We start from the raw sequence: 26,643 nt of genomic DNA, 5'->3' as shown, positions 1-26,643 counted from the left end.
AAAGTATACTAATACTTATTAATATTACTGAAAATTATTTATAATAGCCGTTAAATATTTTATTAAATTTTAATGCAATATATTGATTTTTTATAACAATGATAAATTAACATTTATTATTCAGAAATGTGTTATTATTAATAATATTACTTTTAAATAATTTTTGAATTTGATATTTTTTATATTTTATGTATGTTACATTTTATGTTATGTATACTACTTTTAAATCAAAAAAAATTATATTAAATATATAAATCTATATAGAAAGTTTTTTACTTCAAGAATAATATTTGGAACAAGAATAAAATAATGTAGAATTTTAAATTTTTATATGATAATGTACTACTTACATTACATAACTGATAATTCTCTATAACCTGATAAGATTTTAAGATTAATTGAGAATATGTTTTATAGATTTGAATAAGTTATCAGAAACAATAAAATAATTATTTTTAATTTAATTAATCTCATTCTATAAATTCAAAAATTAATAAAAATCAATGCAAATTTTTTTTATTTTCTCAAATTTGCTATTTTAGTTAATATTATATAATTAATAACTTTCATGAATTTAAAATGAAAAAAATATATATATTTATATGTATTTATTAATAATAATATTAATAATAATTTACTATATATATGTAAAATATGTATAAATTTATGTATATATGTAAATAGTTATTAAAATTAACTATTCAAATAGGAAAAAATATAAATTAAAAAATAGTAATATTAAAAAAATTAAACGGTGACAATCTTAAAATATTGCAGTTTTGTATTTATTAAAATTGGAAAAAATTAATAAATATAATCATTAATAAATATTCAGAAAATATAAGATAAAATATTAAAATATACATATAATTATAGTCTTTGATCTTAGAATTAAGATTACTAAACCTTTTTTATTATTTTTTATTTTTTTAGAAAAATTGAAAAGAATGTTAAAATTTTGATAATAAAATTGATTAACAAAATATTATAAACAAACATATTAATAATGTTTCATTTTTTAATCTTATTTGCAAGATGTAATTAAAATATGTATAATCATGACCTCATCTTAATTATTAATGAAAAAAACTTGTTAAATTCTATGTAACTCAAAATAGTTTTAGATACTATTTTTTTTTATAATTTTTAAAAATTATAAATAGTGATAAAATATACATATTTATAGCACCCTAGTGTAATTAATAATTAATAAAAAGTTAAATAATTCAAAGAGAGATAGTAATAATTAATTATTATGAAATTTAAAATAATTATATGAAACATTTATTCTATTTTAATAATTAAAGATTGTAAAATTCATGGTATTTATGAAAAATACTAAATGTTTATTAAAAATAATGTTATAAAATATTTTCCAATTCAATCAAATCCAAAACTATGTAATATTGTTTTATTCGAATTTTACATATATTGCTTTTCATAAGTCACTAGATACTTAATAATAGAATATAAATAAATAAACATTATAAATATAATACAATATTATTAATTAACTTTACTTTTAAGTACTAAACATAAATGATAACATGCAAAATTATTGAAAAAAAGAATAAATAAAATAATATTATAATATTAATAAAATAAAAAATATATTAAAATAATAAATAGCTTACTTATTGCAAGTTTTTTAATATAATTTTACTTTTTAATATAATTTATCATAAAATGAAAAATATTGATTTTTCAAATTTTATAAAAAAAAAAATTTTATAAAAAAAAAATTTTATAAAAAAAAAATTTTTTTATATAAAAAATTTTTTCAAATTTTATAAAATTCTACGATTTATAATTAAGTCAAAAAAGCAAATCATTATAAAAAAAATATTAAACAAATATTTAGAATTTTATAACAGCAATATTAAACAAAAAAATTCACAAAAATTCACAATGTTAATCATTAATAAATTAATGAGCATATGTATATTTAAAATTAACAAATATATTATATGCATATATTTAAATTTCTTTCACATGACATTACGAATTTCGTTCATACTTGAATGAAAAATATCGAATTATTTAAAAAATTGAATTGTTTAAACGATAGGGCGATCGTGTGAAAAAATCTTGTCGAATTTATATATACAATTGATATCCATGATTCAAATATTAAACGATATTTATATTGTTATGTGAAAAAGAAATCTTAGAAACCATTTTGAAATGTGCAACATTCTGACGAGAGCAGAATAACGATCACTAATGCCCGCGATGCTCTGTTATTCTCAAGAAATTGTATATCAGAAAATAAACAATCCCGAAAATAGATCGTTGCAGGCATTATTATGAAATTTTTCTACGAATCTGCAAAAATTAGCCAACCTTTTTCTTTTCCTTTCATTTCATCTTGATCGCTCATTCGTGAGTTTATTTTTCAAGGTGCTAGGTCGTTATAGCCATGTAATTATGGATCGATAGGATAGCGAAGTTGATCCTCCGCGAATCTGCGCGAAATTGCAGGGTTGAAATGGAAAGCAAGACGAGAGAACGTATTTCTTCTTGTGTCGGTGAGCTGTCAACAGGAGGTGTGGTGGTTAGTTTAAGAGAATACTTTTATCGCGATTAATGACGTACAATTCTCGTTCTATCCTTGGATGTTCTCTTCAACTCTGCACGCCCCCGAACATTTGCAGATACCGAGCGAAAATTCAATTAATCTGCCACGTGTGAATACGAATAATCCTTTTCCGTGTTTTTTTAATTAATTCCCTCACCTCAAAAGTGTACGAAAAACGAAGAAAACTAGTAAGGAGAGAATTATTTATTGCCTCTATCGGGTTGCGCACAAACTAAGACTGAATGAGTTGTTCATTTTGTGTAATGAGATGAGAGATTGAGTCTATAGGTGAGAGGAAGATTTGAATAAAATAATGATAATGAAAGAAATAAATGATAGAAAAGTAGAAAAGATAGGAAAAAAGGTATAAATAATAAAAGAATAGGATTATATAAATTTTTTTAAAGAATCATGATTTATAAAATTATTTTGAATGAAAAAAATAAATATTTAAATATATTAATACTTAAGTAAATAAGATTGAACATTTTTTATTTGAAATGAAGTAATTATGAAAAAAGTAATTACTTCAAATAAGAAATCAATTTTTTTGAGATTTGCAAAAAAAAAATAACAATAAGAAATTGGAATAAAATAAAGAAAGTAGAATTGATTGGATTTTTGAAGAAATTATAATGAATTATAATTTGAATGAAATTCAATTGAATTTTTATGAAAATTCTATTCTTGTTTAAATCAGGATTGAGCATTCTTTTAAATAAAAGAAGCAAATAATTTGTAGAAAAATATAATAGGAAATAAATTTATTTTTATATAAAAATGTAAATGTAAAAATGTAAATCAAAAATTCTAAAATTTAAAAAATAATAATTATTTTTAAAAATTTTGTTTATGAATTATCAATTTGATTAATTAAAATACTAACAAATAATAAAAATTGAAAAGATAACAAATAAAATATATAAGAAATAGATTTTAGTTTAGATCAAGAAATAATATGAAAAAAAATATAGATCTAAATAAAAGACAATTCCGCATTATAAAAGAAAAACATCTTTATTTTGCAATAAAATTAAACAATAAATATTTAATATTAAATTAATAAATTAATATTAATATTTAATATTAAATTAATAATATTAAATTAATATCAAATAAAATGATAATTAAATAATTTAAAATTATTAAAATAATTTTAAACATATTATTATTTAAATAAAATTATTTAAAATAAAATAGATAGTTAATTATAAAAATAAAAATAATAGTAAATAAATGAAAAATAAAAAATAAAAAAATAAAAATTTTATTTAAATAATAATTATATGAATAAGATAATTATTTTAATATCCAAACTTAATTTTAAGTTTTTATTTTACTCGTATTAATTATAGAGTTTTAATCAAGTTTAGTTTTTAAGCATAGGAAATCTTTATTTTTAAAACAATTGTCAATATTGACATGAATACACAAAATTTTGAAAAATTATTTAAAAAGTTTATATTTTATAAAACATAAAATTTAGAAAATAAAAATTTAAAATACAAAAATATGAACTGAAAAAAAGAAAAATGTTTTCTATCAAAATTTTTTTTTTTTAGAAAACTAAATGTGAAAATTTGAAGAATATACATAAAATTATATATATACATAAATAATATTAAATAATATTAAATAATTATTAAATAATATTAAATAGAACTTCTAAAATTTTCCATTAATGTAATTGATAAATAATGTAATATAAAAGAGTATGCCAAGAAACGGATAGCTTTCTAATAATTGAAATATACTTGTCAAATTTATCGATGTCAATTAACCAATTTAGACAGGAAAAGTATGTTGACATAAGTATATGTGACAGGCATTTTTTTAATCACATTCTAATAAAGTATATTGATTTTGATGTTTATAGTTTATAAGTTTCTCACAAATTCATTTTCTTTATTGTAATATATTAATTTGACAAAATAATTATATTATATTGTAATGGATTAATAAATAGCTACTTTATATACTGATATTTTTATTTAATAATAATAATATTCAATAAAAATTTTACTTTTTCAATAATATTTTTAATATGTTTATTTATTTTTTAAATGTTGAATTTTTATAATTTTAAACATTAACATGAATTCTTTCTTTTAATGACATTACATAATTAAAAAAATTAAGTAAATAACATATATTATATAATTCAAATGCTACTAATTTTAAATACCAGATTCAAAATTTTATAATATTTAACGGTTTGAAAATTACCATGAAGTTTTTCATTCTTATGAAGTTGAAAAGCTTTTGCAAAAAAAAAAGCTTGCAAAGATACGATATGATTAAACAGAGAAATTGCGCGATGATTAATTGCTTTTCACTTATATAAACCTGTTTTAGTTAAAATTAAGAAACGAGCAGAACTTTCATTCAGTCTGATAACGCCAAGAACTCTAACTAAAATATATTTAAATTACTCTGAAATTGTGTCACCTCCGATTTTATTAAGCCAAAAGAAAAGAAAGAAAAAGAAAATAAAAATGAAGAAAAAATAAATTCAGAATATTTTAATTTATTAAAAAATAAGGAATTTATTTGAATCATTGCTTCTTTGAATAAATGAATAATCTATTAATTTCTTTAATAATTTAAATTTACATATAAAATACAAGCTAATATTTTATTAATATTATTAATACTGTAATACTTTAAATTAAATTTGAATTAGATTTGAATTAGATTTGAATTAATTTTAAATTTTAATTTAAAATTTTTTTTTTAATTTTAATTTTATTTTTAATTTTAAATTTTTTCTCATAGATTTATATAATTTGAGTTAAATTTTAAGCTAAGTTTATTTTTATTTTAATTTCCATTCTAAAAAATATCAAGAATTCTGGCGCGTAAAAACATTTATAAGTACTTGCATACTATTTAATTGCAATTATAGAATTTCTAGAATTATTTTTATTTTTGGAAAAATTAAAAAAAAATACATATTATATATAAATTATATAAATTTTTAGAAAAAAAATATCATACAAACAAAAGAACAATTTGTTATGATAAGAAGAAAAATATAAAACAATAAAATTAGAATAGATAAATAATAAGAATAGATAATAAGTATTTATATTTTGTTAATTACAATTATATTAATAACAATAAAATTTACAAATTTTATATTTTAAACATATAAAAAATAAAATATAAGTTACTAAAAGTTATTTATTTAAGTTATTAAAATATAAAAAATCAGTGATAATAGATAAATTACAAAAATCTAACTAAATAGTACAAAATAATAAATATAAATTAATATATAATATAATAATATAATATAAAATAAAAAATTATCAAAAAGTTTAAGTATAATTATATAACTGTATTGTATTGTATAACTGATTATAATATTATATATTTTTTTATATTATATATTATATATTTTTCGATTATTATTCAATAATTGTATAATATTTTAATTATAATTAATCAATTAAAGAATTAATTAATTATCATGAATAATAATGAATTATTATAGTATATAATGTTCAACTTTCACTTAGAAAAAAATCACATCATTATCTGCGATCAGCTTATAATTTTAATTGCCTCGATACTTATCTCTTTAAAAATATTTCACACGTTTAACTCTTGTTTTTCCTTTCAGCCGTGGTAGTACGCTATTTAACGAGGCGATACATTGGCGAATACAGCTCAACCAGTGGTAAGTTGTTCTTTTTTTCCGTTTCTTTTGTACTCTTTAATTCTTTCGTAAATTTATACCGTTTTTGCTACGCGTTACTCGAAAATCAAACTTTTTCTCTCGTTATTTTTATTTTGGACATAGTTTTCAATATTTTCCATCATGATATAAGTATAAACAAACTTAATAATTTGTTCTGTCAGCTTTTTACTCTTTCTACAATCGCTTGATTACTTTATTATATTAAGTTATACTTTGTATTTTTAACTGGTATATTTTATAATCGAACAAAGATTTCATTTTTATCTTAGTAATGCAGAATTATATTTTAATGACATAGAATAGACTATTTCTTTCTTAATGAAAATGGTTGAAGATTTAAATATTAATTGATTAAATTTTATAATTATTTATAAAAAAATCCCAATTTTTCTAAATTTTGAATATATTATAGAGGAAAGTATCTGATCTTGAATTACCTATACCTATACATCCTGTCTACAAATATTGGCTGATACTCAAAATATATTGTTATAATTTCGCTAATCATAATTTCGATCATTACTATTTTAATTATTTAACGACTGTTTTATGTATTATTTTTGGATTCCATGGATTCTTTGGATGATCTCAGATCAGATTTGCCAGATGATAGCCAATATGATATTCTCTTTACTATTAAAATAATTCAATTCCCTCATAACGAATTTCCGCATGAGAAGAATACCTGACGTCATATTATCTTCACTATGATTATTAGATAGATGATTATTATTAGATAGACCAGGCTTTAGGCCAGAGTCAAGTATTGCATTATGTTACGTGATATAATTTTGCTTAATCTAGCAATAGCAATGGAAATAATATGATATCATATATTCTTTTCGTTCGCAAAAATTCGTTATCATAATTAATTTTATAAAGAAAACATATTCTTAAATTGTTTCTAATATTTGATACAAAAAAAATTCAATATTTTTTAATTTCTAAAATTGCTTAATTGATCTAATTAATCCTTAATATGTTTAAAAAATTTTTGAATATCGTTGATTATTTATTGTCAAATTTAAAATATCAATTATTACAGTTATCTGTAATAGATTTGTACAATGGATTATCTTTGACTTCCTAGAACTTCTTATATCTTCAAGTTATTTTGATCCGTAATATTCAATGGATTATTTTTCATTCAATATAGATAACAACAATCAAAATATATATTTCAAGACAATTCAGATAATTTTAAATTTATATTAATTATTTATATTAATAATAATTATAATAATTAATTAATAAAATAATATAATAAAAAAATAATTTATTATATTAATTTATTATATTAATTTTTTTATTATTATTATTTATGTTATATATCGCTCATTTACTTTTATTATGACATAATTAAAAATTTTTAATTTTCTAATAATTTAATTTGCTGATACATCATATATGAAAAGAAACGCAGATTATATACGATTAAAAGAAAAACATATTTATATTAATTGTTGATATATTGAAACAAAATTTTAGAAAAATATTCTTATAGAATTGTGATAATTAATCAAAACTGATTTATCGAAAAAAGTTTATAGATCTATAAATTCTTTTTTTAGAAACATTTAATTAATTTTAAGAAATTACAAATTAGAATTAAACAAAATTAAAAAAAATATTGTTATACCATTAACTACTATTATTATCATTAACTATAAAGCTTATAATGTGTCATCTTTCAAGAATTCTCGAGGAATTATAAAAGAATATACGTTGAATTATAATAATATGATTAAAAGAGATCGTGGAGATTACACATGATTTCTTTTCACGGCTCTGAGGGCGATCATCGGCCGACCGCGAGTACAAATTGAACGATCGTGAAAACGGGCCCTGAGAGCATGCAACAACTTCTTCCCCGTAGAGTATCGAATTCTCGGAATGCGGACCATCGTATAAACGTGATTATCTAGACTCCTTTTACTGCGAGTTCCAGTTCCCCTTTAAGCTATGCATACCGAGAGTCGTGGCGAGCAACGACAAGATTTTCAACAAGATTTGCCTTCTCGCATTTTTACTCTCGTATTTCTCTTCGTTTTTGCCTGACTCGTTCTTCTTTAGTATATCTCCAGGGTGGATTTTATAAGTATACGAAAGGTGAAGGTTATATTATATATTAAGTTAGTGGAATATGAATTTTACAATTTGTTTTAATATTTTGGAATAATTATGATATTATAATATTATTATATATTATAATATTATTCGTAATAATATAAAAATATTGAATTTTGTTACCGTTTTTTTTGAAAATAAATGACAGTCAATAAAAATGAATTTCGACTATAGAATATATCATATCATAATGATAATAAAAAATATGTGTAATATGTATTAATAATACCTATTTCTAGAATGAATTATAATATACCATAAATATATCAAAAAAACTTTATTAACTTTGTTTTTGTTGAAGATAAATGACATATGAATATATGTACATATATTCAATGAATGGATTCTAATTATAAGATAGGACATCATAATGATGATAGAAAATTAATATTTCCAGGATTTATTGATACCAAAGATCTTTGTAAGTTAATTATGAAATATTTTTTTTACAATTTGTTTTTTTTTATATTTTATAATAAATTATATAAATTAAAAATTTTTATTTTCATTGAAGATGAATGAATATTCAATAAATAAATTTTTATCATATATATAAGTATTATATGATATTATAATATTAACAAAAAACTAATAATATTTTCAGATTAAAAAAATATAAAATATTTGTAAAATCATGGAATGTGCGCTTCAAATTTGATAATTAAATTCTGAAATTCTAATTTTTGATATAAAACAATTTATTTATAATGAATTAAAGATCACGATGTATTAATAAATGTATTAATGTAAAAATAATATATGTTTTTAATTCTTTATAAATATTACTGAATACATTGATGGATTTTATATATAAAGTTCGGTTATAGGATTGAATGATTATTTTATAACGATAATTACAGAAAGATAATTTCATTGCAATTACTATATAATATAAAATATATATAATTTAGAATTAATAAGAAATTTATAAAAAAACATAAAAAGAAAGATGAAAATATATTGATATGAAATCATTTATAAATTTAGGAATCTTTTTTTATGGAAATTGAGAATCTCAGACATATAATTACAAATCGAAATAATTATTCATAATTAGATACTTTACAAAATTATATATATATATATTATGTATATTGTTAAAAAATATTCTCGAAAGATTAAATTTTCTAGCAGAAAATTAAAAGAATATTGATTGTAATCTTCAATATCTTCAATAAAATTCTACATCTAATTTAAATTTTAAACAATTTAAAAAAAAAATTATAAGAAAACTTTAAAACATCAAAATGTTTTCTAATTTAATCTTTTTATTTTTTCATAAAAAAATTTAATCTAAACAAAGATATTAGATTAAGTATTATTTTAAAATATTATTTAGATTATTTAAAAATTTAAATTTAAAAAAATTTGGTTTCAAAATACTTATATATGTTAAATGAAATATTCAAACTGAATTATTTTGTATAATAAACAAAATCAAAATCTTTCATTTATCATCTTTCAAATCATTTCAGAAACTTAAAACAAATCGCTCATAGGTAAGAACGTTATCCGCATCGCGCATTATTTCAGCGCGAATCTCGCCAATGCGATAAAGAATTTAATTTCTCCATGGCGGCACGCTGGCTGGTGTCATTCACATCTCCAGACAGCACAATAGTCCATTTAATAGATCGCTTTTGTTAATCGCGCTACTAGAGGCGCGCCGCCATTATGGTACCGCGAAAACAACGCGTATGGGACCATATAGCGCTTTGTGCGCTTATATTGCGCTTATTATCAAACGTTTATAAACGTTTTGTACATATTGAACGAGCTATAATTAATCTTTGAGCATACAATACAATACAATTTTAATTAAAGATATTTTTAAAAATAATTGATCACTAGTACAATTTACGATATAATAAATTATAAAAAAAATACATTTTGAATTTATAAGAATATTCAAACATGTTATAAATTTGTTATCTAATTAAAATAAAATAAAATATATTTTTTTATAGTATGAATATTTCAATAAACTCAAAATAAAATAAATATAATAAATAAAATTGGTAAAAAACTTTAATGCAGAAAAATAAAATATAATAGAGATATAAAAAATATAAAATTATAATATAATTAATATTTTATAATATAAAATAAAATATAAAATATAAAATAATAAAAGAATAAGAAAACTTATTCATTAATAAAAAATAATTTTTAATGTTTAAAACTATTCAAAATATATTTATCAAAAAAAAAAAATGTTAAATCAAATAACTTTTTTTAAAAAAAAGATTGCTATCATTAATAGTTCTTTATTTTGGATTTATAAAGATAAAACAAATGATATAAAAAGATAAAACGATATAATGATATTTTTTAAAAATTTTTTATTATCCATCGTTTATTTAAGAATATGCTGAAAAAGACATTATTTAAAATACATTTAAATTTGTTTCAATATTGTATTATCTATTCTATTTTCTGAATTTATATTATTGCATATTTTATGTAATATATATCTTATGTTAAATTAACTCTTTATCATAAAAAATCTGTTTATTATTTGTTTAAATCTGTTTATATTATTATATATATAATAATATAATAATTATATATATATATATATATATATATAATCATTTATATAAAATATGCATATACATATAATGTGAAAAAATATAAATATAAAAAAATACATATTTGCATAAAATAATTTTATGTATTTGCAATAATAATAATTCGTAATTTAGCAATAATATATAGCATACAAAAAAAGCATATTTTCTAATAATTAATATTATATAATAATTATTATAAAATATTATATATAATTATATTAAATATTATGTTATATAATAATTAATTATAATAATAATATTAATAATAATAATAATTAATATTTTTGGCGAAACAAAAAATTAAATAAATATATTTAATTACATAAAATATGATTTCCAAATTCGTTATTTAATAGTTGTGTATTTAATCAACTAATAAAATCAGAAGCAGACTGTGAAAATGGAGAAAAGGAAAATTGCCATCAGGCTTCGTAATCTCTTAAGATCCAGTTATATCCGCACTCGAATTCATATTACCCGCCAATGACCGATGCATGCGATCGCACGTATAATAGGTCATGATTTACAATCTCTGGAGAAATAGAGACAGAAAAAGAGAGAGAGAAAGAGAGAGAGAGAAAAAAGACAGATAAACTCAGGTCTCTGACTTAGTCTCGGTTTTCACTTGGCTAAATAATAGAGATCGCTTGATTTCACCTTCTTGCTTTCTGACGAATGTATTACGTTAAGTCTTGCCTACCTGTTTGCCGGCACAATCAATTTATGATTCTCCTGCCGCTCGGATCTTGTACCTACACATGAAGAAGTCTCTCGTACTGCTTTCCAGAGAAGTTGTTCAAGCTAATTTTCTCGATTCTCGCGACCGCACCATTTTCTGTTCGTGTTTTCGATTCTTAAAGGTTTTGAGAGTGTTGTTAATAGTGATGCCTGGTTTTGTTTTGATTGAATTTTATTAGACTTGTTTCCATTGTGAATTTCGTGAGAAGGATTTTTTTGTCGTTTCAAATTAGGAAAATTCTGAGATTTTGTTTGTATAGATCGGGGTTTGCTGTGAAATTAAGATCTTTTTGTTATGATATACATTTTTATACATAAATTATTGAATTAATTTTAAGAAAAAATGAAACTTAGAACTAAACTAACTATAACTTAAACTAATTTATGATGATAGACTTTATTTTTAATGAAATAAAAAAAATTATTTAAAATTGTACAATGCATTTATATTAGTTTAATATATTTTTTATATTTGTATATTATTATATTTAAGTTTTTCTCAATAATTTTTTACATTATTATTATTACTTAAGAATGAACATTATAATTCTTTACAATAACATTTAATTATTGTCAATATTGTATTATAAATATAATATTCATTTATTGTACTTTGAAATATATTTAATCTCCTCTAATTTATGGAAGGATCTAAACTTTTTTGTTTCAATAATTAAAATTTTTTTTAATAATGATGTTATGTATTGTATGAATATTAATATTGTATGAATATAATGAGAAATTGAAGTTTATTATAATTTAATAAAATTTATTAATATTACACTTTTTAATTAATTAATAATTAATGAATATAGGATTTTAAATTTTTCATTTCTTTGTTATATTTATATATAATTGATAAATTATGTAAAATTTTAAAATTTGCTATCTTTATTTTTTTATTATTATTATTATTTTATTATTATTAATATTTTTTCTTCTATTTTTAATATTTTTGATATTTTTTTTAGCCTTTCTTAATTCTTTTTTTATGTTTTTCATTTAGAAAAATGATTAATAATTATTTTAGAATTTTTGGTTTTTTAAGTTTTCTTTTTTTACTATTCGATGCATGTTATCGAGAATATTATTTTCAAAATATTTTTGTAAAGTAAATATTATATCGATAGAAAAGTTATTTCTGGCAAAAATGATCCAAATTGCAAATATTAATTTTTTAACCTCTATTATTTATCTCGTATCCTCTTTTTTTTCATTATCTTCCGTTTACTTGTTCTAGTTAGTTTGTTTCCTTTTACAAACTGTTTCTTCCTCTTATACAATGTTTCTCTTGTATCAATAAAACAGAATAAAAATTAAAGAATTCTCTATAATAAATTGCAAGATAAAATATTACTACTTTGAACACAATTAAATCTAATTAGAACTCAAATTATATTTCCATTAATTCATATATTGTTAATAGTTTTTTTCACATATTGTTAATAGTTACTATTTTAAAAGCAATGATCTCGTAGATCACTTATTTTCGTAATACTTCTAATGATTACGGCTATTACTCGAAGTAGCTTCAATTTAAGAAATTCAATGCTGTTTTATGAATATCGTGAAATTAATTCAAATAGCTAACCAGATAAACATGTATTAATTGATCACTTCAGAACTGATTTTTGAAAAAAATATAGTTAAAAGATCATATTTTTATTAATAATTTAGCGTCCTTCAATATATTATTAATAAATAATAATATATTTGTAAATCTTAAAATTTTTCAAATTCATTTCATAGTTTTTATTATTATAATTTATTCTAATAATATAGTATAATATGTATTAATAGTATAGTATAATATGTATTATAATCTTTTTTATTATAACGCATAATTTTAATATAATAATATTGTGATATATATTTATGTTAAACAATTATACAGAATATTTTGAAAACTTTTAATTTAAATAAATTTTTTTTTGTAACATTTCTATATTTTCCATTATTGTATTTTTATATATTAAAAGTTTATTGATTTTATTTTAGTACAGTAAGTAAGTAAACTTTAAAAACAATAAGAATTGAATTTGAAGATATATTATCATATATTAGATATACAATTTAATAATAAGTATTATCATTAGACTTACCACTAAACTGCGAATATTTATACATTTATAAATATAACATAAATAAATTATACATTTATATAAAAATTTAAAATATTTTATAACCCATATAATCCATAGAATGCACATTCTATGTATACGAAAAAATATAAATTATTCAATATAATTCGCATTATGATATTTGAAATAAATATTTTAATAAAGTATTTATTAGTTTTTAACAAAGTATTTATTATATTATTTCATTTTTTAATCATGTTCATGAAAATTTGATTTTGCATAAAAATTCGCAAACTTATAACACAAATAAAAAGAATTTTGAAAATTTGTAAATGTAAATTTATAAAAATAATTAATATTATATTAATTAATATTATAATTCTTTATTTTATTATTTTTGTATTTTATTAAAAATGAAAAAAAACTAAAAAAAAAATTAAACTAAAAAAATTACTTTATTTTATTAAATATCTATCTTTTTAAGGTAAAGTTTGATAAAAAAATTTTAAATACAAATATTTTATTCTTTCTTTCTTTCCATAGAATAAAAAAATGAGTTGTTTTTGAGATAATTTAGATTTTAAGGTTTTAAATGAACAATATATGAAATAGAAAATAGAACTAGAGCATTGAAAAATTGAAAGGATTCTTTCGATTTGTAAAATTTTTCTGAATCATTTCAATTTCTGATTGTAAACTTGATTATATGAAGTCTTTTATTCTTCTCTTTCTTCCTTCCAATAAACAAAAAGAAATTTATTAAAATATAAGTTATAATCGTAAATAAATAAATAAATAAAGTTCAGTTTTTTTACATATCTCAGGCATTGAGAAAAACTATCGATATTTAGCGATAGCGACAATAGGACATACCTGTCCAGACTTTTCCGGAGGCGGATATTCATGATATCTTTCTCTCGCTCATACGTGCGCATACGACTTCATAGCAATTATTATAGCAAAGTAGCCTGCATGAATTATGGGAGAGATCTGCATTCTCTTCCCAGCCCTCTCCATAGACTCTTTATTTCATATCGAAAATTTAAATTTCCGCTTTCTATATTTCTATTTCTATTTCTAGGTGCATATCTTGTTTTCCTTCTTCATGTGCATATTTCTGTAATGAATGGTAGAATATGCCGTCGAGAAAGATTGGTTTAATATCATGACTAAACATTAGCCATTAATGTCTTTAGAATTGAATTCTTCTTCTTAATGAATATCTTATGCTTCTAAAAAAAATTAATTCAATATTATGAATAATTTTCATTATGAAAAAAAATTCATAATAATTATTTGCTTTTAGAATTATTACATAAGAACCCTCTTTTCAGTTGTTGGCTATGATTGAATTGAAAAAAATATATTTTGAATATTAATATTTATTAAATGAATATGGAATATAAGTATATATATAATTGTTTATAAAGTATATATATATATAATTTCAATATAATTTCAATATCTATAAATTATACTTAATATTTATACTTAATTACTTAATAATTCTATAAATTATACTTAATATGTACAAGCTTCAGAATATGGAAAAATGATTATTATGATTGTAATATAATTAATAATATTTAGAGAGTAATATAATTAAATACTATATTTAAGTAAATATATCTAATATGATTATTATTATAATACATCTATAATTATAATATTATTATATTATAGAATGTCCCATTTTTTTCAGTCAAACTTTGATGGTATACTCTATAAATCATAAAAAAAAAATATTATATATATATTACTAAGTATTATATATATTATTATTATATTATATTGTATATATTACTAAGTATACTATTACTTACTAAGTATTGTTAAAAAGTTATAACAATAAAATAAAATATGAAATAATCAATAAATAATACACGTATATTATATTTATAAAATATGACTAGATCAAAGCAATGTTTACATGAAGTAGTTAACAAAATTTTTTATAATTTTAACGTAAGTACAATTTCATTTTAAAATATCTATCATTATTATTTGCAAAAATAAAAAAATTAAAGTGAACTTCAAAGAATTTTAAATTCAATCTTTTAATTTTTATTATACCTGTATTTTTAATATTTTTAATATTTTAATATAAATATATTCTAATTTATTAGACATCAAATATTAACAATAATATATAATGTTATTGAAAAATGTGTAAATAATTTGTTATAAAATTATTATTAAATAATTATATATTATTATATCAGTATATCAGTATTAATCAATTTAATTATATCAGTATAAAGAAGTATAAAGAATATATTAGATAAATAAATAATGAATTATACAATTTTATTTCACTATACAAGTTTTAAGTATTCTCTTAATTTAAAAAAGAATTAAATTTATCATAGTATTATAAATTACTTTGATTTTTTTTAAATTTTATAAGATTCTATGATTTATTAAAAATAGATAGAAGAAAAAATCATTATGAAGAGATATGATATTTAAATAAATATAAAATGTATATATATGAGTAATAAATAAATTACAGATTTTTTAAAAAGAATTTTATAAATTAATTAATAAAAAATTTATAAAAAATGTTTACAATAAAATTTAATGTTTAAAAAATGCAAATAAAAAATATAGATTTGTGAAAATTATACAAATTGAAATATAATTTTAATTTCGTTTAAAATAATTCTTAGTAAGGTTCTAGCGCAGGTTCTTTCTTAAATTTCGTGGAACATCCAGCATTTTAATGTTTCAAATGTAATATCTCCTGAACGACTCTAAAATTTTTCCTTGAAATTCTTGAATTAGAGTACTTTTATTATATCTTTCCTTCATATTTGCTTTTGCTTTTTATTCTTTGCCTAGAATCATTAAAAATAGTGTTACGAAGAAAATTGTCAAATGGATCATTTCTCTTCCCAAGGAGGAGATCTTTTCAAGCATTTCGTGCAGATTTTGGTAGTATTTTGTTCGAATACGTAGGCGGTAAATATTATTCGTATATAACAATGTTTGGTAAGGAAGAATTTATTCCTTATCGTTTCTGTTGGAGAAACACTGTGTTCCGGTGAATAGAGAGTACGTGCTTCAAGGAGGATATGCTGGGTCTTGTTTTCATTCGTTTTTCTTTTCGCGCACGGGTGGTAGAAAATCGAGAAATGTTTATGTTGACGGTGAATAATTTATGGAATAGTAATAAAGATCATGTTCTTTCTGCCGATGATTTAAGAGCAGCGAGCGTATAGTTATGCAACGTGATTATCTAACTTATAGAGTTCGAGCGATGATTTTTTAATGCGATATATGGTGTTATCGCGTGAAATGTAATTAATATAGTACTACTAGTAAGAAATAGAGATATGTTTCTTAATGTTTTTTCAGATAAGATTTTATTTTATAATATACTTATATATTAATATATTCAAAATATATATTTAATATATTCATGATATATCTTTGGAATGTTGATTTTAAATCATAATAAATACAAAAATTGTATACAAAAATATTAATAATATAGATATATATTATATAATATATAACAATAACAAAGAGAAATAAAATGAAATAATTCTATCTTAGAGAATAACAAAGAGAAATAAAATGAAATAATTTTATCTTTATCATATTATCACATCTAATGCAAATTTAAATTAATTATAATTTAATAAATAAGTCTCAACCGATATTGTTATATAGCAATTTTTGTATTTATTTTTGTTGAATCCAAAATATGTCTCACAAATATATATATATATATATTAACTTATATATTATAGAAAGATTATTTTCAAATAAAAACAAACCTTATCTTTGTCATTGTTACATAAAAATAAGTTGTAATTTTGATAAGATAAAATATAAATAATGTTTTATTTTTAAAAATATGAATCATAAATAAAAATATAAGAACTATAAAAATATAAGAATTGTGAATAATAGTAAAGTGAGTAATAATAATAGTTAGTGAATAATAGTAAAGTGTTAAAAACACTATCATAATATATAAATTAAATATAAAATATTTCATATTAAATATTATAAATATAATATATATTGAATTATAGTAAATTTTTAATATTTTTTCAATTTTCATTACAATAGACTATAAATTTTATCACATAATTATCACAAGTTTCATTTATTATACTGTTATCTATATAATTTATTGAAATAAATAAATGCTGAAAATTTTGAACATTATTTAAATTTATATTATTATAATATAATTTTATATTTTCTATTTTATTACACATTATATTTTATTACACATTATATTTGATAATTGATGATTAAATATATTATGCTTAACAAATGAAAAAAGAATTTTTTTAAATGTAAAAGTGAAAAATATTTTATGATTATTAAAAAAATTATATTTATAATACTTATACTTTTCAACATAATTAAAATATTTTTATCTACTTTATATATATTCTATAACACACAAAAAATAAAATAATTCCTAATTAATTCTAAAATATAATACTATCTTAATTCTCATCTCTTAAATCTCCATAAAATTTTACTATTTCTTTTCTAAATTTCATTTAAAACTTTCACTAAAAACCTTTACTAGATATTCTACTCTTTTCATAAATCTTCAGAAAAAGCAAATACGAAACTATCTTTCTTTGCTATCGATTACGATCGCAACATTTAATTTTACGAACTTTTAATCATGAAGAAAATCTCTGAGCAAAATTCTCAGACAATTGAGATATAACAATCTCTCGTATTTAATTAACCGTATCGTCTGATTTCTCTTCTCGTTTTATGTACTTATATTTATTTGCAACAATACGAAATGCAATTGCAGAGGGAGTTTCGTTTTCTCGAAACAATGTTATAATCGTCAGGTTCTTTGTCGTTTTTCATGGAACAAGAGGCCATAAACAACCATGGATGGTATTTTAACGCCATCGGTCTTGGTCAATGTTCAAGAACTGTAATTAGAAGACTTGATCGATGGAGCTAGACAAGAAAGTGGATGAAAGTCTTGTCTGTGTCTACAATCTATGCGTTCTTGAATATCTGGCGAAACAGTTATCTCCGAATCTAACTTCGAAAACAATATTCGATAAATCTTGCATTTATTTCGAAGGAAAGAAGGAAAGTGCTTTAATAGTTTACTGATTTTTTTATCTTTTGGTAAATTCTTATTTTTTTTTTTTGATAGTTTTTAAGATTTTTATGGATAAGATATTCTAAAAATGATAGTATAATCGTAAAAGAAGTGATTCTAAATGAAAAAATAGATCGAAAATATAGAATAAAATTTTTTTGAAATTTTGTTTTCAGTAAATCAAAATTTAAAAAATTTTTAAACAAAATTGGATATTTTCTGATTAGATATAAATATATTGAAAATAATCCTATAAAATAATCAAAAAATATAGAAAAAAATTTTTTTATATAAAAATTAATTTGCAAAGATTGAATTTAAAAATAATTTTTTGACTATATATATTTAATTTCGATTTTCACAAAAATCAAAATAAAACAAAATTTTAATCTATATTTTTTATTTATTTTTATATGTAATTTATTTAGAAATAAACTAATTTTATTTATATTTGAAAAATTCTTTATTTTTAAACTTGATTTAATTGATTAAATCTTTAAATAAAAAAATTTTATTCTACATTTTAATTTTTTGATATCATCTTTTCTATACTTGTATCATTTATGCAGATATTCTGTATAAGTAGTTCAGGAAAAAAATTTTCTTTTTTAATAATATTCTTTCTTATTATTATTATAGCATTCTTATAATATTATCTTACAGTATTAATATTGTAGAAATGAAGTTAAGAAAAAAATCAATGGTATATAGAAAGTAAATTATTTACTATTTAGATATCTATTATATTAAGATTACATGTTTACGAGGAATGGATATTAATTATTCGACTTTAACGTTTTGATTTTCTTAATATATACAATCATTACAAAAAATATTTGTATATTTTTCATTTTATTATATACATATAGTATATTTTTTATATTTATGATATATTCATTCTTTCGTTATCATTATCCAAATATATTTTATCATTTAAACTACATGTTAAAGAAAGATATTTTTGAATTATAAAAGATTTTATTGGTACTCTTATAATTTTTATTATAGCAACATAAATATATTTTTATATTCATGTCGCATTTCTATTTTTTGTGTTTGTGAAATTCATTAAATTTTATTATGCCAATTTGCATTTTTGCAATTATAAACAAATAGTTTAAATTATTTTCAAAATATTTTTTATATCTACTTATATAAATATATAATTTTAGTTTATAAAATAAAATAATAATAAAAAATAATATTGATAAAGAATATTTTTTACTATATTATTAAAATAAGAAACTTAAATTTAATGTAATAAATTTAAAATAATAAATAATAAAATATGAAATAATAAATAATCAAAGGACGTAAGGGTGACATAATATCATTCGGAATAATAAATTGAAATCTAAATAAGATAATATTTAATTTCCATTCTTAATATAATATAATTTCTATCACAAAAAAAAAGACATTATCCATTCGATCATCCACAATACATCATCAGACGATAAATCTGTTAAATTCTTTCACGATCTAACCATAATTCACCCGTCGACATAACCGCAGATTATATACTATAAGAATCTCAGGAAGAGATCAAACGAATCTTGTGGATCCGATTTAAAAGCGCCAACAGTTTATGAAAACGAGAATTTACGATTCCGCGTTACCCGTTAATCGGGACGGAATTATTCCGTCTAGCTGGAAGATATATCGATGGAAAAACACCGAGTTCTCGACCGATTAACTACATACATCACGGAATTATTCTTCTGGAACTGATTGATCTACCGGATTAGAGAAACTCTTGTGTGTCGCCATAAGCCTCTGTGTCGCGTGTCCCATGACCCCGTTTCGATCCCTCGTTTACGAAAAGACTAATCATCTATTTTATGAGTAGAAGGATTATTTCTCGTACCCTTTCTTACGATACGATCGGCGAAGATCATTGAATCGGCTCAATGAACCGATTTCTTGATGCACGTGATGTTGATTGCGAGCATCAAAACGTGATCAAGTTGCGATAATAATTATTTAAAACTCTGTAAATACCTACAATCTTAATATTTTGTAATCTATATAAATTATTTTGATAAAATATTTTTAAAATTTAATAGAATTTAGTATAATTAATGTAATTTAAAATTTAATAAATTTTAATTATATATTTTCTGATTTTTAATAAAATTATTTTATTAGTAGAATTATAAATATTTAACAATTTTTTAGAAGAAGTATAATTGCTTTAAAAAATTTTTTTCTTATTCTTATAAATGTAATAAAGTTTTCTAAAACTTCGAAGATATTGTAATTGTGTATTTTTTTACATTTTTTGAAATAATTTTTTTTTAAACAAAGAATCTATAAAACTATTATAAAATTTTTTTTTAAACAAAGAATCTATAAAACTGTTATAATCAAAATTTGATATATATATTTATACATATTTTAATGATAAAAAGTGAAATTTTAAATTATTTCTAATATGATTTATAATGAAGTATAAATCGAAGATACACAAGATAAAAATCTAAGAGATTTAACATATCATTAAAGAAACACAAACAATTTCAATTAAAATTAATTACATAAAAATTTATTAATTATTTATTTTAAATTTTGGTATTACTTTGTTATATATTTAATGTTTGTAATATTTGTATTATAAACATAAATTGATATTATTATTATTACAACTTTGTTAATTATAATTATGAAATGTTTATTAATTATAATTACAATTATAAGTTATAAATATTAAATATTAATTATAATCAGTTAAAAATATAAATATAAAAATATATTATAAATATAACTATAAATATAAAGCAATTAATACAATATTTTGATTATTATATTAATGCTAATATAATTATTGATATTTTTCTATTATTATTTAGAATAATATATTTTTTGGAATAATTTGTACTATACGCGCAGTAATATTCTAAAATGATAAAATTTTTTCTATTGACGAGTTTTCTTCAATTTATTAAATATATTAAGTTTTTTCTTTTTTATGATTCGTAATATCTGTAGTCAAATATCTTTATGTTTTTCTAATTTAATTTGGTTAATTACATTTTTTTCCCTTAATTATTAAAAAATAAATTTTGTAAATAATATATATTTTTAAGTCATTATTTAAATTCATTATTTATATTATTTAATTTTAAAGCATATCAATGAATATTTGTCATGCATAAAATTTTAGCTATTTTATATTATATTCTTATTAAATTTGCTGAAGCATTTCCATAATTCTATAATGATATCTATATGATATTTATATTTATATCTATATCTATATGAACTTTATAATAGACTTGTACATTACTTTGTTTTTTAAATATATGCCAATTTTTCCCCTTAGATATCAATATACATATATCTTAATTTTGAAATCCATTTAGTTTCTTCAAAGAAAAAAAAAATAAATAAATAAGATAATTATCTACAAACTTAATTTTTCGAGAAAATTGTAAATAATCAATATGTAAATTGTAGATAATCAGAATGTAATTAGCATATATTCTTAGGAATTCATATAATCTTGCTATATACTATATTTAAAGAGAGATAATCGCTTAATTGATCCTTAAAATCGATTACAGATCAATATTGTCAATATACCAATGTCCTGTGAACGATGAAAAACTGGAACGAAATAAGAGAAGACATACAGGACAATTATTCTATACTCTAGATAAAACGCAAGAAGGTCGAAAATAAATCTGATAGGATCTGTAAATCTGATAGGAAACATTTATGATTTAAGATGATTGTAATCGTGAAATCAAGTATAAATTAAATAATATTATTTATTTTTTTAAAAAAATCTATTTTTATGACTTATTATGCAATTTAAGTTTGTGAATATTGGATAGAAATTATGATGATTTACATAGTTTCAATTATTGATTTTCTTATTTTATTTTATTTTATATATTTGAATATTTCAGAGTATTTTATAGCATTTCAAAAAATTTGAAAAAATAATATTTTCAAATAAAAGACAGATTAAAATATTTAAATTAATTTAATTAAAATTAAAACAATATTGAAAAAAGATATAATGATGTTTGGCGATATATAATAATTATAATTTAATTTATTATATATAATAGTATATTCAATGATGATAATTATTTTGTAAATTATGAAAATATTGAGACATCTTTGTCATAATATAAAGTTTTGCATTTGTTTATTTTTCCTAAAATTCTTTTTACTTTTAATTTTAATATATTTATCAATTATATAAATTTTATGATAAATACATAAAATAATTTATTTAATATTTTATTACTAACTAAAACTAATATTTTTCTATTGCCTTTCTTTCTTCCTTGTCTTTCTTTCTTCCTTGTCTTTCTTCTTATTTTTATATTATTTTTCATTATTCTTCTTTCTATCATTGTTCCTAACTTCATTTTTTTTTCATTCTATCTTTTATCCTTTCTCTTATCGTTTTTTTCTTTTTCTTTTTTCTCTCTTATACTTGTTTCCCTATCACTACTTTCCACTGTTCCACTTTCTTTCTCTTTTATAACTATATTTTTATCTTTCCATTTTATTACGCTACTTTCTTTTTAAGTTTCTTACTTTTATTTCTTTTTTTTTTTCTTTTCTTCCATCTTTGTATTATACTTGCTATTCCATACATTCTTTAATCTTCTTTGTTTGAAAAATTATTCAAAATCGTCTCTTTTTTAAAGTCCATATTTATTCTCTTATTTATATACCATTTTCAAATCGAAAGTTTAATTTAAAATTAGTAAATTTTACTAAACTGAACTTTATAAATTTTTTATTTATTTTATTCTTTTATTTTCTTTTTAGAAATAACCAGAAAGTCTCTAAATGAAAAAAAAAATTATATCAAATAGAATAGAATTAAATACAGTAAAATTTTCAATTTCACTTTACCGGTTCTCCAAATTTCAGTTAGTCTAGATTAAGTTAGATAAAAATAATTAATTTATTTTTTGTAATGCATTTCTATTTTAATAATTAATAATTAAATTGTTTAATTTTAATTTTTCATGTATTCATAAATTTGCTAGTTATTTCTAACCGATTATTGAAAAAATTCTTTATCTGAATAAGTTTATTTTTCAATTAGTTGGGATAATCGATTTTCTCTGTAACTCTGATCTAATAAAGATGTCTAAAATACTCAATGATCGCACCATATGTCAGAAACACTAGACCGAGCAAAATTCACTTATATTAACAACTAATCAAATAGAAAGCAGAGTTTTCTCTATTCTACAGAGAGTTTATCGATTTTCAATCAATTCTATATAATCAAGCTTTATTTTAACCAGTTCTATACATTCTCCATATATTCTCTTCGCTATTCATTATCTTTTTTCAGGAGAACAATTTGCATGGATAAAAAATAATAGTTAATCGAATATAAAAGCACGAATTAAATTCGATTCCTTTTTGAAGTATTAAAACAAGGATTTCGATTCCTATTGATAAGTAATATACAAAAGCTATCATTTCTTAGCAAATGATCATGAGAAATAATCGATATTTTTCATGTATCTATATTATACAATTTTCGATTAACAATTTAAATTAGTATTATATGCGCTGATTGCATGAAATAATTTTAGATGATGATTAGAAAATAATAAACAAATGCATCCGTGTGTCGTTTATAAATTTCGTGGCCTATGAGAACGTAGTTCAACTGGGAAGAGATTAGATCGTGCATTATGGACGATCAATAGATCATTCATATTCGATTGATAGATCACGTATACCAGTTGCATAGTATATAAGTACATATGTGAAGGGAATAGGATTAGATTAGCTATTAGAAACGATTCTCTTAAGCAATTGCTTGAGAAAACCGAGAGTGGAAGAAGTTCTGCAAATATTAAATATTGATTAATCAAAATTAAATATATTTTATTTCAAATAAAATAAAAATAAAAATAATTATTCGAAATAATGAATTATATATAAAAAATAATTTTTTATTTCAAATATTTGATTCAAATAAAATAATAATTAATCAATTAATTAATTAAAAATATAGGAATATTTATAATTTTAATTTCTTCTCAAAAATTCAATTGACATAATTCCCAAATCTATTTTTCCAATTTTTATATATTTATTCTTATAATATAATAATATTAATATAATAATATATAATATAATAATTATATATTTATTCTAATAATAATATTTATAATAATAATAATAAATCTGTTCTCAACTTATATATAAGCCATTATATGAAATTTTGCATTTCAGCCATAGTCAGTATAATTAAAAAGATTTTTTTTATTTGAGATTTTATTTGAAAAAATATTTGATTAAATAAAAAATAAAATTTAAATTAAAATATTTCAAATAAATTTTAAATNTATAATATAATATAATATAATAATATAAATTTATTTATTGGTTTTATTTTAACAAAAATTTTTCAAATAATTTATTTGAATAATATTAAATTTTTAATAATATTATTAAAATATCGATTAAGTATAATAATTTAACTTAGATTATTTAATTTTTAAGTATCTATTTATAATTGAGAATAAAAAAATTTTGTCGATTATAATTACTAATATGATTATATTATAAATCATCAATGATCATGATTTAATTTCAACTATTAATTAATTTGCATTATTTATAATTGAGATTGCATAGGACATATAAAAAAAAATAAATAAAAATAAAAATAAAGATTTTCTAAAAATGAAATAATTTTTATAAAATCTTCTATAAATAGTAATAATTTTTTAATAATAGAAATTAGAGATTTATTAATAATAGAAATAATAGAAATTAGAAATTAGAAAGTCTATCATCAGATAGTTATTATTATGCAGTATTTTGAAATATTATATAATTATTTTGTTTAAAAAGAATTTGATTTTGCGATATTAAGGAATAAATATTTTAATGATGAGATAGATTTGAAATATTGATTAATTTTTAAAATTGAATTTTACTTTTTGTCTTTTGTTTATTTTTTTTTTATTATAATGGATAGATAATTTAACTTGAATATTTATTTTTTATGTAACATTTTGACATTTATTTTTTATTTTTATTTTTTATTTTTATTTTTTATTTATCAAATGAGAAAAAGGAAGTAATAATAAATAAATATTTTTTATCTTTTATTTATATTTCTTTTTATTATATTTGTAGATTATGTAAATGTTGAATATTTTCTAAAAATACGATAATACGAAATATGTTATAGAATGACTTTCTAAAAGAATAATTCATTACTTATGCAGTACATGTAAGTAGATATATACTATCTATTTGAAATTCATTATTCGTATTATTCATACATAATTAATTATTCCATTATTGAATATTCATTACAATCAAAATCAAACAAATACATAACTGGAGTATTCACATATAACTAGGATACGAAAATATCTAATAACATTCAATCGCATATACATTTATTAATAATTAATCTATTGGTTATTATAGAATGAAAATATTAAAATATAAAATTTATATAGATTATCTTTTTATTTAAATACAATAAATTATTTAAATACAATAAAATATTTTTAAAAGAAAGAATGTCATGAAAAATATTCTATATACGAAATTTAATCTTTAATGTAGAATATTAATTTTTAAATAAGAAATTAAATTTTTGCCTTCTATTTTCTTTATTAATTTTTATGTTTTTTTCCTTTCTTTATTTATGTTTAAGATATACTTAAGTTTTTTTTACGCAATAAATTTTGTAACATGCTTTATTTACTTTCATAAAATTTTTTTTTCAC

At 19.2% G+C, this 26,643-nt stretch overlaps 1 protein-coding gene across 3 annotated transcripts in view; it reads left to right on the top strand.

The window, feature by feature from the left end:
- Positions 1-26,643, top strand: part of LOC122713717 (ras-related and estrogen-regulated growth inhibitor-like) — a 159,416-nt gene that overhangs the window by 17,016 nt on the left and 115,757 nt on the right. For all 3 annotated transcript variants that reach the window (XR_006346522.1, XR_006346521.1, XM_043934441.1), the window contains exon 2: positions 6,204-6,260. Coding sequence is in view for 1 of the 3 variants with exons in the window: in XM_043934441.1 (XP_043790376.1) it covers positions 6,204-6,260 (57 nt within the window). In the remaining 2 variants the exon portion in view is untranslated. The remainder of the gene's footprint in view (positions 1-6,203; positions 6,261-26,643) is intronic.

This window comes from Apis laboriosa, unplaced genomic scaffold (genome assembly GCF_014066325.1).
Source record: "Apis laboriosa isolate Shangri-la unplaced genomic scaffold, ASM1406632v1 scaffold26_cov146, whole genome shotgun sequence".
NCBI lineage: Eukaryota > Metazoa > Arthropoda > Insecta > Hymenoptera > Apidae > Apis > Apis laboriosa.
This window is presented reverse-complemented; position numbering and strand designations above follow the sequence as displayed.